The sequence below is a fragment of the Montipora foliosa genome, chromosome 12 (assembly GCF_036669935.1).
Source record: "Montipora foliosa isolate CH-2021 chromosome 12, ASM3666993v2, whole genome shotgun sequence".
Classification (NCBI taxonomy): domain Eukaryota; kingdom Metazoa; phylum Cnidaria; class Anthozoa; order Scleractinia; family Acroporidae; genus Montipora; species Montipora foliosa.
This window is the reverse complement of record NC_090880.1, coordinates 37172931-37192497: the sequence shown is the minus strand read 5'-3', so window position 1 is coordinate 37192497 and position 19567 is coordinate 37172931. Positions and strand designations below refer to the sequence as shown.

General features: G+C 37.3%; 1 protein-coding gene across 4 annotated transcripts; it reads right to left on the bottom strand.

The window, feature by feature from the left end:
* Nucleotides 1–4028: 4028 nt before the first annotated feature.
* Nucleotides 4029–18293, bottom strand: LOC137978542 (RNA-binding protein Nova-1-like). Of its 4 annotated transcripts, none has more exons than XM_068825522.1 (4): nucleotides 18049–18293; nucleotides 8830–13526; nucleotides 4925–5051; nucleotides 4029–4579 (listed from the first exon to the last, which is right to left on the bottom strand). In XM_068825522.1, exons 1-2 carry the CDS (start codon nucleotides 18182–18184, stop codon nucleotides 12490–12492), a joined length of 1173 nt encoding a protein of 390 aa, XP_068681623.1. In that variant the 5' UTR covers nucleotides 18185–18293; the 3' UTR covers nucleotides 4029–4579; nucleotides 4925–5051; nucleotides 8830–12489. The 4 variants fall into 4 exon arrangements, with proteins under 4 accessions (XP_068681623.1, XP_068681625.1, XP_068681621.1 ...); XM_068825524.1 differs by lacking the exon at nucleotides 18049–18293 and adding exons at nucleotides 16447–16618; nucleotides 16720–16835 and having other exon boundaries at nucleotides 4029–5051; XM_068825520.1 differs by having other exon boundaries at nucleotides 4029–5051.
* Between the last annotated feature and the right edge of the window lie 1274 nt (nucleotides 18294–19567).

Below are 19567 nucleotides of genomic sequence, written 5' to 3'. Positions count from 1 at the left end.
TTGAAGGTTGCATTGTATCCATGTGTGACTTTACTCTTCTATTAGCTGGTCAACAACCTTGATTAACATGACACAAGCACAATAACTAATCCATCTCCCAGTAATAGCTACTGATCCAAGGAGGAGGGAACGATGTAGATGATGAAGGAATTCCAAGCAACAGTTTCACTTATTAGGGCCGCAGCATTGTTATTAGCAAACTCTTACAAACCGAAACAGTCAATGGTGATGTTATCTTTCCTGCAAACTTGGTGACAGAGCAATATTTTGCAAATTGAATTTAAACTACTGACAGCAGCAGCTGTACCACTGAGCTATCAAGGTCATCTAAGTCCATGCTATGCCATGTACCAGATTAAAGTCTTATTTAATGGGAACTTCTGAGGACTTCTGCTTGTAAATTCAAAGCAATCCACTCTCTACCTTGAGCGATGTTATCATGAATCTTTAATTTGCCTTTAATGAATTATTATCATTAATTTAGAAGACTGAAAGTTTGATATGGATTATGGGAAATGATCATAATTTTTTTTAGACAATATAAGTGTGTTGACATAGGACGCCAATCTGGGAATACTGATTAACATGTCACCTAACCACTTGACAACCACGCCGCTAGCTGCTCAGGGACAATATTTTAAACACGTACTTTGATAATGCTGTATTATCACTCAGCAATAAATAATACTCAACACTGCAAAGGGTTGGTTACCAAACTTCACGACAAAGCTACATGTAAACACTTTAAAATCAAAGCATATTCTCAGTGTCGGAATTGAACTAGCTTGCAATGGAGGCTAATGTGGGGAATATATTTAAAGGAAATGCATTTGACAGATTTCCCTGCATTAGCCTCCATTGCAAGCTAGTTCCAGTCCAATACTGAGTATACGAATATGGCCTATTATTCTTCAGCAGTGATATTCAATTGGAGACTTCATTTTTTTTTATATTTTTGAGAATTTGGTGTCTTGATTTTCAGTGGTGAAGCGGAAAGAAGCTGCTTCACTGTAGCCTGATGCTTTTAAGTAGCATTTACTAAAACTTGTTGGGGAACTGATGAGAAAAACTCAGAGGTAAAAAGGGGGTACCTTAAATAATGAAACCAAAAGTTGTCATTAGCCAGTGCAAACACAATTTAACAAAATAATTATCAATATTCAAGAGCATAAAAAATAGATAGGGTTGAGAGGCCTACATAACTCCCTTGTACATGGTGTGGTTTCCTTTTCCTTTATCTGATCATAATATTGCTCTCTCGAGTACATACCTTAAAGGAAATTAACGCGAATCGTTAAAATTAGCGTTAATTTAAGTCTTGCTAATTACGTTGAGCGTTATTTTCCGCGTTAATAATTAAGTGCAGCGGTAATTCCCGTGCTCGTAATTTCCATTATTTAACCCTAATATTGCAACCTTTCCAGACATTCATGACACCTTAAAAAACAAAAAGACTAACATACTTCCTTTCTTTCGTTCCGTTAACCCCTGCCCAAAAGCCGATTAGAGCTAATCCCAGATTAAAAATTAACCAAGGAGTTTATTTCTCTACTCCCAAATGCTGTTCAACGCTGATATACGGCAAATCTTTGCATTAGAGGAAGTCAATCTTGAAAAACGAAAATAAGTGAAACTTTCACCAAAAAGTTGAAAACTTGAAACGAGTTAACGCTAATCCTGGATTAAGTTAATTCGCTTTCGAGCAACAGGGCCCAGATGGCTCAGTTTTGTTTAGTGAATTTTTTTTTTTTTGCATACAGTGTTGAATAAATTTTATTCCACTGGTCACCACTTTAATCGAAAGTCATTTTACATTAAATTCGCGTTAATTTCCATGGAGAGTTAATGTCCTATAATAAGGTATTTGAATGGACGCCTCTTAGGCGCTTCCAGTAAGATTTCATTTAGCAATGGTTTTTATTCTTTGAAACTTCAGATTTCAACATAGTAATACATTTTTAGTTTCTTGGTGTTGAGTTTCTCTGCAGTAAACCAGGGTTTTCGTTTGAGGCCGGACGATTCGTCCGGTGGTTTCCCATTCTATGTCCGGTACTTTGAGGGGTTTGTTTTATTTTTAATTATATATATTTTTTATTTATTTTTTTTACATACTTTTAAAGAGAATTTGAGTGAACTCCAGCCTTGCCTGGGAAACTGATTCTTGGGAACCCAAGAAACACTGGAAACAGCGTTTCTTAGTGTTTTATTTAAAAAATTTCCCGGGGGGGAACAGCAGGTTTCTTTTACAGGTCACATGTCATTGTTTTACTTATACAGAAAGCATCCTAACCATTCATAATAGCTAACCTGTGACTTGCAAAAGAAACCTGTGTGGGGGGAGGGCAGGCCCCCAGTGCCCCCTAGGCAGCTCGCTTCTTCGGTGCTCCTCAAGGCGCTTTGCAGCGCCAAAACTGTCACGCCCGGAGCTTTTAGAAATATATCTGCTACTTTACAAACTGTCGAAAACCCTGTCTTTGCAGTAAAGTGTGAATGTGACCATTTGGCCTCATGCTTTTGCATGAATTTACTTATAGTCTCAACCGATCGGCTTGTCGGTGGTAGAAGCTAGTGATTCTGCTTTTAAAGCTTTGACCAGGGCTTGGGATATTGAGCGCTTGTTAGGTTGTGCATGTATCAGTGAGATACAAAAATTTGGTTTTATCAACGGAGTTGATAATGTAAATTGGCCACCGTACAGAGATTCTAAAAGCTGGCGTTTCGAGCGTTAGCCCTTCGTAAGGAGAGCGAAGAGAATGAGATAGCTGGATTTCTTAAGGGTTTGTTTGCCTAGAGGTAAGTTAAGTTTATTTCTTCATCTACAGCTGGCTTTGGCATTTATAAGCTCAAAGTTAATTTTCCCTAAAAGTCTATAAATCGTATACCAAGCTTGGGCTGCCTGTGGTTTGCTCTGTCTTATCTCTGCGTTTCTTAGCAGTCGCAGCACAGGGGCATTCTGTCTGCGCGTGCGCGACTTTGAGATCTTTTATGAGCGTATCCGCTGGCCCGCCATAAGCAGAAACCAAAATAATGGCGGTCTACCTGGCGAAAAGTTTCGAGTTCGTGTCGTTATCTGTGTAGTTTATCTTCCTTGCCTTACGTGTAGACGGTGTCAAAAGATCGAGAAACGGTTGGGCTGGTTATGGCAAAAAGTCACAGCAAAGTACTTTCGAATAATAAGGGGACAACAAGTTGTTTTGGTGTGGAACTCTCACGTAGTCAGTAATCTTGCGAAAGTTGGATAATTCGAAGGGCTCTTCAAACACACATAAGCAGACTAGACAGACATTTTACCGCGTTAGTTTTGATTCCAACCTACGTGTTTACCTCTCACTGTTCTCTCTTTTTCTCTGTTCGGCATTCTTGTTTGAAATGTGTTAAAATATCAAGAATTTCAGCTACATTATGAAAATAAATGTTCACACCCAAAGTTTACGGTAGCTTGCCTTTTTTGGTTTCAAGTTTGTTGGCATGAACGCGAACAAGCGTGAACGACAGGCCAAAAACAGCAGCTTTGACCAAATTATGGTCTGAGTAAACAGCCAGAAAATAGAGAGTTGGTAATGTTACCACGGGAAAAATGTTTAGAAATTGTGGAACGTTTGAAGCTTCTGACAGAGAGTAAGTCATGTTAAGTCTTGGTTTCGTGTATTGCATGGAGCACCTCCCATTTGAAAATTACTTAGCTTACATGGTGTTAGCTTCAGGGAACTAGAGCAAGATAGCTGGTTAAGATTTTGAGTTTAAGCACATCCCAAATCCCTAGGGAACTAAATCTGAGGACCTGAAATAAATAACCACTGTCTAAGGGCATAGCAAGGTCTATGATTCCCATGCTGTAATTGAACAAGCTGCCCTCTTGAACCTTGTAAACCTGTCTCAATCTGTAGGAATGATCCTTCTCTGTGTTCATTTCCAAAGAATCAGACTATTCAAGTTGGAAATTGATTACAAAATGACAACAGGAAATTAGTAAGTTCTGACTAGACCAGGCCCAGGGAACAAAGCGATGTTAAGAGTGACACACCAAAGAGTATTCCTTTTTTAATATCAAGCCCCAAGCTTTTTAAACTTTTACAAGTATAGAACTAAAATATAATTTAGTTTGTTAGTCCTTCGGAAGTATAAGATATGAGGAAATGGTCAACAACTGTAGTCACAATAAATGGATATCCAAAACGTAATGATCACAAGTGTTTTTCTTCATATCAACTTGCTGGTCACCTTACTGAGACTATGACATGTAACATTTTATTATGTAGGGTGGATGTAACTCCAACTAGTGAAATCTTAACTGTACATTGAATTTATAAGCAACAAAGAATCCCATTTGTATGAGCCTCATGAATTCAGCACATCTGTTAAATTTACTGCAAACAAATAAATTATCTATGAGTGTTTAAGATTCCAATCATAATCCAGAACTTCAAGAGCTTCAAATACGGCTGTTTCACATAACCAATTTGCCCATTTATCTTCATTCACAACTGGTTCTCAAGGTAACACCTTTCCACAAAACTTGACCTCTCAGCCATCACTTCTGTCCATAATTGCTCCAATTGTTGAGCCACTGCTCATCTATCTAAACAGCAGAGAATACGCTGTCAGTTCTTTTGATCCTAACTTTTAATTCTGTACATGGAATGTTCACTTTTTCCAAAGCAAGCTTACTGATAAACCTAAGACATGGAGAATTATGGACACTTTTCGAGAGACTGTGATGAGTAAACTCTTCAAATTAAAGACATGCAATATGGAACTCTTTTCATTCTTCTAGATAATTTACATTCCCCTTGTCCTTTCAATTAACAGCCTAACCTTAAAACTAAATAATAATTTGCAGAGTACTTCTGATCATGGCTCAGAATACATGTCTGAACAGATGTCACTACAAAGCACAAAGAGACAAGCTTCTAATGCATACAACCATTAGCCTCTTTGAAAGCCACAAGCATGGGCTACAAGGTGGCCTTATTGCAATCAGCTCTTCTGGAAACATCAGTAACTTCATCAGATATCTTGCAGGAATGGTTATGCATGAGTGGGGGGCACAACTGCAAGGATCAAACATGGCCATTTTAGGTCTGAAGTAAACATCAATAATATAGGGTTTCATTTCTTTCAACTTAAGTAAACCATTCTCTCCCTCTTCCTCACACTACCTTGGTTTTTACAAACATTGTAAATGCTCATAAAGATTTGCTACACTGCACCCAGAATTAATTCAACATTTTTTGGCTACAAATAACATTCAAGGTAATATGTAGATGAACTCCCTTGCTTACTCTCCTTGCAAATTTGAAAGTATTATTGTTCATCTAGTTTTCAACATAATTTTGTATCTTCCTTTCCCGTGAATTGTGGTGAACATTTATTGATTTTTATACTACAGTATATGGATTGTTGGAAGAGCCAGTACATGACAAATCTGATGTGTAACATATTATTTGTGAATAATGATTGTTGAGAAGATGATCAAAATATAGTGACAGGTCTTGAAGATAATCAAATGCATGTTTCACTTATTCTAGACGGTACAACGGGATTTTGGCAAGTAAAAGGTGTTTCCTAACATTTTTTTTGTACAAATGTATAACTAACACATACATCTAAAGAAATCGTGATTGGCATTCCTCTACAGGCTAAGGGATACACACTAAAAGCGAAATGTCTGTTCTGCCCTACAGAGCTCGTCTCCAGAATTACAACCAAATCTTTTTGAATGAGCATTCTCACTTATTTCTTAAATCGCTCGTCTAAGAACACTTGCTGAGGTAAATTCAATTGCTGCACGTAGAAAAAAAAAAACCGACGAGCTTTTAATGCTAGCAGCTTTTAATGCTAGCAGCATGCTAATGAAATAAACACGATAACAGAGCTTACGCCATCCGGTTCGAAAACTACATGGACAAGCTCCAAATGTGCAATCTTCGACAGTAAACGGTAGTAGTTTGCCTTGCTACAAAAAAGAGCACGCATTTTTTCGGAATAAATAAACCAGATGAAGCGGAGGACAAATAAACAAACAATGCACTAAAAGTGTTCTCGGACTTGGGGGCCGGCGAAAAAGGGTAGTTTAACCGAACTTTTGACTTAAGTTAGCTCTTGGAGACGAAAAAAGCAATTACAAAAATACCTACTGAAGCACAGGAAAAAAAATTGCAAAAGTCATCGTGTATTGAAATGACACTACAACCTTGTTAAAAATGGACAACTATATGCTCTGCACAACAGACTTGGAGAGCAACAAGACAGAAGACTTTTGTGATCCACGACTTGGAAAATCTATCAAAACTTCCCAAATAAAAATTTGCCAAAAGCTGTTGTAATAACATTGTAATCCTACAAACTGCGCATTTTTTAAAGCCTGGAGTCCCAAGCGGCTGCAAAGAGGAAGAAGACACAATGTTATTTGAAGTAATTTAAAGCTTGGGGGCCGGCGGAATTATGATGAAAACTTACTTCAAAGTTGAAGCAAAATCAGCTCAAATTCAAAATTTCCATCTCATAAAGGGTGGTGTATCTGAGGATCGTGTCAATATGCAGCCCTATGATTCATAACAATAAAGCTTCAACATCTTCAAACTAACCTGCATCATTTGCCTTCTCGTGTGAACATCTTAAACTTCGGTAAATCAAATGCCAAACTCCACTTCTTTGGGCCTTTATCTCGTTTTGTTCGCAATTTGATCATTAAAATATTCTCATCCGAACGCCCAAAAAACTCGAAGAATATCCATAGTGATAGAAAAGTGTGTAATTTTGTTACAATCTTTCATCTCTCTTGACAAAATATTTTTCAAAGTGTAGATCGCCCGTTTAAAAACCCGCGGGCAGCGCGTTCAAAACAACAATGGCGCCGAACTCGAATAATTCGATTCCGTTCGCGCATGCTCAGACAAAATGCCCATGTGCTAGCAGTCGCGGTTTTTTGGATGTCACGCGAGAGTTGCGTGACACCCCAATAACGGCTGCGAAGGAGACTAATCGTTATGCTCCCATATGGAATAGACGAGGACGCTCGTCGAAAATTTTTAATTTAAGCCCTAAAGGAGACCATCTGGGCGTGGCTCAAGCTTTTTGTGAGCCCTAAAGGAGACTAATCTGGGCGTGGCTTAAGGAAATTTTGGCCCCTTCTGTTTCTCTTCGCGTAATTCTGTGTTTCTTCGCGGAACCCTAAACGAGACCTTGGCGGCTTAAAATACCCTAAGCGAGACCAAAATCCAAAATTTACACCCCTAAGCGAGACGACGAGCATCCCCGTCTGTTTCATGTGGGAGTCCCCCCCCCCGGGGGTTTTAAGGTGATTTCTCAGGAAAAAAGGTTGTCGAACGATTTTCTTGACATCTTGAGAACTACAATAAAACAGATAAGTCACCGTGCCTGCTTACGAGAGATAAAATGGGCCTCATTGATACCTGTACTGATACTAATCACGCATGTTATTTCATCGGCTCAGGGTACATTTTGCGGTTGCTAAACGAGCGGATTTTCAAAGTACCAGTTGCAAAAACACCTGATAAGTAGAAAGTCTAGTGCATATGGAACACTCTTATATAATAGTTTATGGAAAAATCACTAAACTTAAAACGACGTCGACCCAAAACGTTTCTCGAGACGTTGTTTTCAATATCATTTACATCCCTGGGCAAGTGGCTTTGTGTAAGTTTTTAGCTATATCTTTTTTTCCTTCCCATAATTTTTTTAAAATTTTTGTTGATTGAAATGGGATAATTTGTACACCAATATGATGCAATAAAAATATACCTCGTTAAAGAGTAAAACACCATCGTACATATCTCGATTACTGTATATCGAAACAACAAATTTGACCCATGAATAAATATTGACACACCATATGCGCAGTACAGGATGCGCAGACCAATAAAGGAATCACCTTCATTAAAGAGATGACTGCTTGCTGCATCTCGCAAACCCTTTTACCCCTTAAAAAGAGTGGTAAAACTATTAAGGGTCTACAAATTTTCCAGCGGAAGAGGATGTGTACCCTATCTAGCAAGAAAGCACTGTGGTCGTTCAGTGTGAACAGATTCGTTTTCCAAAATTAGCCTAAAATCGCGTAGAAACCCCAGGGGATTGTTGAACCCTTGGATGGTCAAAATGTCATTATGTTTGAGTATCACAGGAAGTAGATTATGAAAAGAATCTCATGGAAGTTTGATAAAGGAAGAAAAAGTAGATGTAATACAATGTAATTGGATAGAACCTGCAACCTTTGGGCTGAATGACTTATTTGTATTTCACCTCTTCACCAATTTTCTGACCCACTTTCAAATAATTGCCCAAGCATAGTTATAATGTAAGCTGAAACAAAAGGAAAACGAACCTGGCCCAAACAGAATACAAATCAATTTGCTGCACCACTAACAAGTCAAAGGACTGGAAGAATTCTTCAAGGATTGTGCTCAAAACCCATGTGTGACATGTTATTTAAAAAAAATAAGTAATTCTCACTGAACAAAATTAGCCGTCTCAAGCCCAGCCGTCATTGTCAATTTGAACCACACTAAACCTTTGAAATGTGGAGTCCAAACGTCACCAAGTTATCCCACTATAAATCTTGCCAAGTTGAGGCAGGTTCTTTGAAGTTTAAGGCGAGAAAAAAAGCCTTGTGGAGAAAGGAATTTTTAAGCTTGAACTGTCTTGACTTGGAAACCCACAAGTTTGTATCCTTCAAAATTGGTTCAGTAAGGGGTAGGGGTTGGGGACAAAGTTGTGGCATACAATCTTGTTTCACGCAAGAGAATTATTATACTCAGTCGTTTCACTCACTTTTATTAAATTCAGAAATGTAGACACCATGAGACCTACCTTGACGTCTCAAGTTGGATCCTGTTTATGACTGCAATCTGGAGAATTCACAAATTAAAGAAAACTGTGTTGTGGAATTTCTACTACACACAGTAATCATCATAAAAAGTAACGCCACTTTTCCAACCCCAAATGCAACAGAGGATCCTTTTTACACAGAAATATTTCCTTCTAGCCTCTTTGTCAAAGAACCTCTCAGAGCAGTCCTTATAAAATTAATAACCGGAATAGTAACAATATCTATATACCTCTTTAATCACGTCTCAAGTGTATGAATTATAGTCATGCACAAGTCTGCAAATTAGATTCAATTGAGGCAGATTGTAGGGGAGGGGGGGAGAGGAAACCAGCAGTAAACGACAAGAAACCTCTATAGTACCACATAAAAGAACCAGGGAACTCAATCCATATGGGAGATGTCCATGGCTTAATGACCAATAGGGAAGATACTGAAAATACTTATTTACGTAAATGAGATTCTTTGGCATGATAACACAATGAATGAAAGAGGTGATTTGGGGGTTAGATTAACAGTCAATAAGGAATATGAGCACAAATTCCCAGGTGTTAATTATACCAGAAAGTGAATGGTTTATCGTGAAAATGCAAGGAATGAATTGAGACAATGAATGTATCAGCAGTTTATTAAGTGGAATGACCACAAACAGCAATGCAAATATGATACACTGTATTGGTGACTACACGAAAGAGGCACTGGCAAGGAAATGAGTTACATGAAGTGTGTAACATGAAGTCTCAAGTCAGTGTTCCTTTGGCAACAAATGCTGACACAAAAAAAGAAATGGAACGATAATTTGAACTACAGAGTAGAATTATGCAGACCATGACTAACTATAAGTGACCATAAATCACTCTTGTTTAGGTAAAATATTACTGTATTAGTACAGACCACACAAGCTGAGTAAACGGACCAAAACGTTATTCAAACATCACTATTACAAGAAGCCTTTCTGTTTCTCTTCCCTCACTGGAGGCGAACAGTACTGTGGTAATCACCTGAGAGTCAACCAATCAGATTAAGCAAAATGCACTTTTCACTTGTGAGGTATATACTAATATTAAAAGTGCTATTCTTAATAACTGTTAAGTACAACAATACCTTAAATACCTAACTGTGAACACCTCACCCCTGAGGAAATTTTGTGACAATCAACCCGAAGCCCTGGAGACCTTGAAAAGACTATTAGTATTAGTTTCTTAGGCACAGCTCACTGCTTCAAATAAGATGAAGGTTGCCAACTTGTTCAAAATTTTAAAATCCAAACGATTCAATTTAGCACAAGCAAGAGTTTCCTTTCAAAATTAATGATCAAACCTCTCTATACATGCAAGACCCCTGTCAGATTACTTTCGTGGTTCAACGTGGGAAAGTACTGAAACATCAGAGCATCTTTAGTAAAAGAACTCTAGTCTAGAAATAAGTGTTTTTTAAACTTCTCATTATCACTATATTAGCACACAACAACAACTTAAGGATTTGTCATCCATCTTCCCTTTGACCCTTGGTGCTAAATCGAAACTTTTATGTTTTGACAGTATACCGTAAACAGTCCAATCCCCACACAAGCCTATGAAAATTCTCTCTACATCTGCCATAACATCCCCTGTTGATACTGCATCACAAGGCTTAAGTACTTAAGACATCAACAGAAACAAACATATCCAAAACATCCAAAAGAAAAAAGCCATCTTTATGCATTCTAGAAAATGTTGTTGGCTGTCATCTGCTAAACCATGGAAAAAAGGCAACATTTCAAGAGCCCTGTTTTGCTTTAAACTTCAATGGTATTCTACAAAGTCAGTTGCTTGAATTAAGTTGAATTGGTGTTGCTGCAACTGTGGAATCGAATCACTAAAAATGTTCCAGCATTTGTAATCATCCTCTGTTTAAGCTTCCAAATATTTTGGACAATGAACATCCTAATCACACCACTCTTTAAGAACAACCTCCAAGTATTAATAATTTGTTGAGCATTCTTTAACCAAAAACTGAGTCATAAATAAATTAGTAACTTCTTACAGTTACTTTTTTGAAAATCATATCAGGATAACATCTCAAAATTTCTTATAATAACAATACAATGTAATGATCATCATCATCATGTTTATGCATGGTTACCAATACCTTACATCTCTCACATGACTGGTGCACTGGTCTAATTTAAACCATAAAAGGAGCAAATTCTAAAGTTAAGAAGACATGTCAGAAAAAATAAAGAAACTAGTTTTTTGGTCCTTAATTAAATTATTAATAACTATATCCATGATATCTGAGCAACATACAGACAACGATCTCCATTACGACAAGACCAGGCAAGGAGGGTTACAACAAGCCCACTTTAATTTGAAGAGATGACTTCAGGAAGCCTTTTGCAAACAGCTCACAAAGCCACTGCACATCTTTTGTCAATTTAGACTGCCACCTTGACAGAATTGCACCACAACTACAGTACTTTGCAAAATGAAACAGTGCAGAATTTGTTTTCACATTTAGACAATCAATGTTTGGTTGTCACTTTGATAGAAATGCATGAAGATGAGAATTTTAGTTATTTCAAAAACGAAACGTTTAAACATTACCAACAATTCTGTTTCCTAAATCATAGCAAACAGAAGATGTACAAAAAGTTAATACTTGTATGGTACTCTTAAAGGCGACCAAAAACTTGTACACTAGTCTATAAATAATTAGAGGAACAATAAGAAGTACATACACTGTATCAAGCAACTGAATGTTGTTGAGTTATAGTTAGTTTCTTCCAAGATGTGAAACATTTTTCACTTTTCAAACTCACAAGTTTGACAATCATCTTAAACAAACACTTGAAGAAAAGCCATAATTACTGACAACAACTTCAAGAATTTTTCAATTGCCTCAAGCACAGCCTAACAAAATTAATTTACACCTTGCAGAATTTTGATCAATGAAAGTTTGAAATAAAGGCTGATATATTTTGAGGTAACCAATCAAAATAATCAAAGTGTTTCCTGCTATGGCCTTAAAACTAATTTCATGAAAAAACCAAAAATGTGAATTTCATTTTGAAGGTCAGACCACATCATGATACAAGCAAATAATCTTATGATAGCCTTTCAATACATTTTACCTGCCTGAAGCCTCTGCCACGTGAGAGCTAAGTTTTCAGGTAAAAAAGCTTTTCATTATGGTTCCCCAACTGACTGAATGACCCCCTTTTTATGCATAATTTGTGCATTCCCACAAGAAAAATCACTGAAAATCATTCCTCTTGCATTCTTTTCATCATAAATATTAATAAGAAAAAGACTAATCAAAATTTACATGTAGTAAAACAAAGTGAGCTTTCCCAGTGGTCAAAAATAATTTCAGTCAGTAAAAGTAACTATAAAGTAATCTTTGACTACAACAACTCCTCCTGGTTTTTAAGAGGTGAGAGTATGCTGAATGACACTCAACTGGATATTCATGAGCCAGACAATAATATGTGATGATCCAGGCCACAATATAATATACACAAAAGAATGGATGCCTTTGGATAATGAAGGAATCAGAGACATAATCTACAGTGAACTAAGACAAAAAAAACTAAGGCAGGCACACTGCTATGTTGCTCTTCAAAAGGAACGGAACAACAGATCATTAATAAGTTATCGTATTTTCTAGGAGTGCTGACCTAAAAGCCTCTCCGCTTCCACCTGTTGAAGGCGTTGTGTTATCAGGAAGTGAGCGGTTTGTGCACAGTTCAAATCTCCAGTGATGACCACTTTTCTGTTGTTTGTACCAGGAACAAACTCCCCCTTCTGAGACACCTGTATCTTAGCACCGCTGTATTGCATGAACTCGTTGATGGTTTTGCCTTGCTTCCCCAGCACAGCACCGATCAGCTCATCAGGTACAGTAAGTTCCACAGTGGCAGTGGAGTGAATCTGTGAACTTGATGATGATAACCCTAAAGGTCCTAAATTACCCACTGCCGCATTGAGGAGAGGATTATTTGCCCCCAGCCCACCCCCACTAAGTAAGGCAGCATGCGCTAAGATGTTATTAGTAGCCGCATTACTGCCTGCACTTCCTGTGTTAGGGAAACCCAGTCCACTTAGACCAGCACCTGTTAAAGCACCCCCGCTAAGATTATTCAAGGTTGAACTACCATTTCTAGAGTAAGAGATGTTATTGTTCAATGCATGCTCAGGATCCTCCTGCACCTTTGCAGCGATAACAGCACAAGCCGCCTGAACTTGTTCCAAAGAGCCTGTGATCCCAATTACCCTCTCACCAGGTACAGTTTCTGTGTTTTTTTGACTCACTTGTATTCTAGCTCCAGTTTGGTCTCCTATACATTTGATGGTTACACCACTCTTACCGATAATGAGCCCGGCTGTTGAGTTGGGTACGACAATTTTCATCTGTTTGGCACGCTCCCGGTCGTACGTCATGGCTGGGTTTAATCTCATTGCAGGTGGGTCTTGCCTGATCTTTTCTATTACAAAATTTAACATTTTGTTGATAGTGTCTATCTCGCCCATAATTAGACCAACTCTTTCCTGTGTTCCAGGGTAGTAATCATTGTTTGGAGATAACTTGATTCTAGCTCCTGTTGTCTGCTGAACTTCAGCAATATTTGCTCCTCCTTTCCCAATAATAGATCCGGCAGCATGGTTGGGAATGAGCACTTTCACAATGGGTGTTTTGGCAGCTGTAAAACAGAAATAAACAAAACTACTGAACATTGTTTTCATTGCAATAGCTACGACAAAAATAATTTTATTCAACATCCGCTGTTTCAAGGATCCTAAAAACCCAATTTAATGGGGACATAGCTTTTCAGTGAGTAGATAACCCATTGACTCCCAGGGGTTCCCAATTGACCAGTAAAATTGTCCGGCGTTAGACAGAAAAAAAGTCTGGCCAGTTTAGGCCGGTTTGGATGTCAAAGAGTTAAGGTTTTAATGTTAAATGTCATGCTCCCTTAGCACTCTTCTCTTTAATTTTCTTGTTTAAACACAACAAAGAAGTCCTACGTTATCTTCCAGAGTACATGCCAATGAAGGCAAGTTATCATGGAATAACACACTCCAGTTTATGCAATAACCAATAATTATTATTACAAGGATAGAATTTTAGCATTGAAATTCATCAATGAATTACTGTAGTTTTTCAGACCAACTGTATACATGTACATGAACGTCAAACTATATTTTTATGTCTAGCATGTTTCATACTTTGGGGTCTAAAATAACACTTTTGTACAGTTCTTGTTAAACATACAGGACCTATATTTTCTATATGGTAGCATTTAAAAACCTTGCATCTTGAGGGGGCTAAGTACATGTATGTAAAGTGAAAATTCAAACATAACATTAGGAAACCCAACTGCAGGAAGACAAGCAGTTGACAATTTTTACAATTACGTAATTTAATTCCAAAGTGATGAGAGGATCTCCATGCACAAAAGCGTGACCCAGTGGTTTGGGTGCTAAATTTTATTGCCTTCAGATACGGAGATTGCAGGTTCAAGACCTGTTCTGATCATGGATTGAATTTGTTCCTGGTAGCCCCAGACAGATTGTTTAAACAAGAAACAGACAAAGTAGATTGAAATCCACCAATCATAACATGGGATGTGACCCTTCAATCCAGCTCACTAGATTGATTGAACACAGAAAAAAAATAACAAGCTGATTGAACAAAAGAGGTTGTAAAAGGTGCAAATAATATATACATACATGCATATATATATATATTCTATTCTTTTGGAAAATGGTTTGAAACCAGGAGTAACATACAGTACCTCAATGGAATTTAATCGTTTCCGAGCGGCAGTCATCTTCAGATGACTTCCGCTCAGGTTGTTGAAAGGTCAGTCACTACCAACAGTCCTTCTGAGGACTTCTTTCAACCAGATGTTCAAATTCCATTGAGGCATTTTATTATTTTGTTCATTATCAACTAAACTATTTCTGATGACTAAACATATAAATAAAAACATAAATGGCAGATACTTCCTATAGGCAATAAGACACACAAGTACACAAAGTCACACTTCTTGGATGTCTCCTTCATTGAAAACATATTTTTAAAAAAATATGCAAATTGATCATTTAACTTAATCAATTAATGAAAAACCTTTTTATGAAAATTATAATAATAATATCGCTGTGATTCCCATGCTCTGAGAAAAGATCATGTGAGAGAACTTAGACATTATTATTCATGTAATAAAGCCTTGAAAACTGAAATTTAAACTGAATAAAAAAAAATAGTATGGGACAAAGGAGTACAGCGATCACCCCTAATGAAAACACTGCATCACATTTAACCTGCATATTTTTCTAGAATATTCCACTGTAAAAAAAACAATTACCAAGAATAATATATTAAGAACACATGTCACTTGTCACATAACTTTGGAATGTTTGAAAATTAACCAAGAGAATAACAGTGTTCTTTACAAAATATGATGCAGTGGCAAGAATTTGATCACAAGGCACTGAAATTGGCCAAAATTAAGCAGAAAAGTCCATGTTTGAACACCACAAACTGGTACCAGAAAAAATAAATCATGGCTGGTAATTAAATATCTATGAATCTAAGGTTGCTTTTTTAATCAAAGAGAAAGATGACACAGCTTGAGATAAATAGCATTATGGAGATCATTTCTTTGACTGCACACTGGCCCTAGAAAAACTTCAGAAATCTGAAACATTACTTAGATGACCAAGAAGAAGCATCTTGTCTGAAGAGTTTCCACACAAGAAATAACTGTGCAAATCTCAAGTAAAATAATGAAATGAGCTAAAAATGCATGGAATGGATGAAATTGCAACACTGAGAGTGTTTCTCATTGCGATTCAATGATGCATTATTGAAAGTTTTCACTTTTCTGCAGGAGTACAGCTTTATCAAAAATATCTACAGAAATATGCTGGGTAGCAACTCAAAACCAAATGAAATTCAAAGATGTTTATAATCAGGATGTTTTCTAGTATTGCTTTATGCTTCACAGATCTAAAACAGAATTAAAATACATCTAATGTGGCCAATGTGATGAAATCTTTCCATGACAAGGGACCACATCTTTTTTCTTAAATGCTACGAAAACATTTGTACCTAAGATTAAAATGACAAAAAGCATTCACAGATTAATGGGTGGCTCTACTCAATAATCTCTAGGTGTAATGGAATTTACATCAATCAACAAACTATCAATATGCTAATCACAGAGGCTTCACTCTTTTGCCAAAAAATTCTAATTTTGTCCATCCCTCACATTGTTCCTAAAGAAAATTAGATACCGTGAAGAAAGATCTTGTGATTGAAAGTGGCAGCAACGATTTCAATTCAAAGAGATCGGGTTATTTTATAGAGGGAACTAAATATACTACAAATTAAGAGCTCTTGGAACTGTTAAGCACAAGAGAATAAGAAGGAAGGATATCACAGCTAAACCCTCTCCATGTTACAAATAGGGTCAGACACAAGATGAGTCATATCACAGTGGACAAAGGCGTAGCTTCAATAGCATGGCATGGCAGTTTCAAAGAATTTCATGAAAAATTAACAATATATACTTGATTGTGTGAAACGAGGTCAAAAAATCAAAACGAAATAATCACCTTTAAGCCCCCATCCATTATGCATCTTTGCAGTAAAGGTAAAGATCTAGAAATTCATGTGATTTTCAGGTAGAACAAGGAGCAGAAATTGCCGACTCAAAGTTTACTGTGTGCCGGACATGAATGAATGCTTGACCTCAACTCGAGAACCGCGGGACAAAAACACTGGAACCTGGTAGCCGCAAACAAAAAGCCATTAAAAAAGTACCACCTGTGTTTTTCTGATTCCCATAAACGAAACGATTCTTCCTCCTTAGAAGAATGGCAAAGTACCTCTTTGAAAGAGAAGTGTGCTAAACGAAGTAACCAGTCCAAAAGACGATCTTCCGGAGACCAAATCGAGTCCAGACTTAAAAAACTTATTGCATGATCGAGCATGAATTAAATTCTTCGCTTGTGTCAAGTTATTGATCACATTTATGGCATTGTTTGACTTTTGTTTGATAAAAAATATTGTTCATTCCATTTTCAAGAGATCAAATACCATAAAAAACATGATTTTATCATTAACTTCAGGCGCGGGCCGTAACAGGAGTCAGGCGCCATGCTTTTCAACATCGGCAATAAATACATGCACGTCTTATTTATGCTTTTTACTATTCACGGTTTCATTTAATTCTAATTTAATATTCGTAAATACAAAAGACTTAATTTTCTTTGAAATCAACCTCACCAGAAAAAAATTTAAGGGTATTAAACGACAAGAAATCTGCAAAATCTGCTGGAAAAAAGGAGGAAGTTATCGAACATGCAGCGAGCTTCACCCATGACACTCTGCGCTCTCTTTCGCTTTTATGTATTGTTTCGTTTTGATTCGCTTTAATCTCGTTAGAAGGGCAATTGTTTTCTCTCCTAAAAAATTTAAGGCTGCTATGACAATTTTTTTGCGGTTTACAACCATGCTGCATTTTTACATGTTTCGCCGAAACCCTCGGCAACAATGACGACTAACTACCTAAAAAGGAACCAAACTCGATCGGAACAAATGTAAAAAAAAGACCGTGAGCAGTTTTTACTTGCGAGCGGATAACATATGATTAACTTTCACTTGTACTATCCGACTAAAGGAATCAATAATTTATCGCCAATTTCATTACAAAATAAGGGTCTGCCCGTTTATTCTTGCGGTCAAGCTAAAAATTAGTTGAAATTCTCACGAATCAAATTTTCGGCAATTTTGAGCCTTTCAGCTTTCAGTTTCATTCACAGTCCGATAGAAACGAACGGGTCATTTAGCAATGATGGCAAACGCCATAACGAATAGTTTTTCACCCGTGTCAAGTCAATTCAATTTTGTTTACGTTTACGTTTCCCACCCGTCGTCCTTCTGAACAAAACACACCAATCTTTCCATCATAAAATCGCAATTTCGCGGAAGGTTTCTCTAACATCTATTTGCCGGTTGCATTCGAAGAGCTTGACTCGGTATCATCCGCATTGTTATCTACGTTCTTAACAAGGAAACCAACACAAATTTACTGACAGATGCAACAGAGTGAATGCTCTTAGTATGACGACGGATGTACTCCATGACAAAGCGGACGATTAATAGCTGGCATAATTTCCACACATCGAAGGGCAAATTGAGCCATTCGTTCTTACCTCCAAGGTTCGACCTCTTATATGAAGGTCTGCCTTCTCCGGCACCGTCAAGTGGCCGCTTCTTTGAGTCGCTCGCTGGTAACTCCGCACTACTATCCGTTGTGCTGTACTGATCCGCCATCTTGAAAAGTGCCATGTGGGATGAGATTCCCAGGATTCTTAGCGCTCGTATTTCTCAAAAATAGGAACGGAGAAAAATTTATTCATTTCTTTACTCCAAGAATAAAAAGACTTTAGTAATTCGAACACACAAAAAGAAAAATTCAAACTCGCGTGATTGAAGCATACGATATCTCCTGCCGAAAATGTCAAAAGCATAACAATGTTGAATTTTCCCTTCTTTTTTTTTTTCAGTTTTCGAGTGTCGATATCAAGTTTTGGACCAACACAATAGGATGTTTGCTATTTAAATACCAAAGTCAACATATTTCATTCTGCAGTTAACTCGACCTCCGAGCTAATCCAAACAAGTTTCAGTTCTTTCAACTCAAAGGTCAATAACTTTTTCAGTACCTGAAAAGGCGACAATGGCAAACAATTGAGTAGTCGACCGATGGAACCTCGCATTTTACAAGTTACTTATAAAGAATCGGATCATTTCCGCCTAAATTCGTGTACATTTCCGCATTCAAAGTGTAATAAGAAACTGGAACTATCCAAAGAAAGATCAAGAGCGGTATAGCAAAAGGCCACAAGGCTAACAGCTCGTTATTAAACGTTATTTACGCGTTCTGTAATTTGATTGAAACTAAGTCAACTGAAGCTATGATCCTCGCAGTTATGAACGCAATAATTGCGTAAAGAAGCCGCTTGAAAAATTCAGGACTTCAACGGGGTTTGAACCCCGCGTTATGAACGCAATTGCTAAAATTGCGTTCATAACTGCGAGGATCATAGCTTCACTTCAGGATTTCATATCCGCAGTTCTATATATGATTCATTTCTATAGATCATTTCGTTCTTTGATTGAAACTCTTGGTTCCCTCCCATTTCATCAAATCCCTTGCTGTAACTAAATATTTGAAGAACGTAAATGAATGCATTTCATTTTCGTCAGGGAAGCTAAAAAATTTGACGCCGATTCATCAAGATCAGTGAATTAATTGACTAATTTCCGTTCGGCTGGTACTTCAACGCTTTAGTCAGTTTACCTGTTAATTTTTTTAGATGCGAGATGCTTCAGGGTGAAAGAACTACAAAGTTGTGGTTAGAAAAAGCGGCCACCTGAATCGAGAGATTAATAAGTAAAAATGAAAGACAAAGGCGATTGCTGGGCTCCAAGCGCCACCACACTTAACAAGCACAGCACGCCGCGAATACATAATAAAAGAGAAAAAATCTGGTTTTGATTGAAAATTGATATCGCAAAGAGTTGGCAAGAGAAGGATTCGGAGATTCGTATCACCCTCAAAGCTTTTGCTGAAACTGGGGATATCAGTAATAACTGAAATAAAACTGAGAGAGATCAAAAGAGAATGACACGAAAACACAGAATAAAATTTTTTTGTTCTTTTGAAGA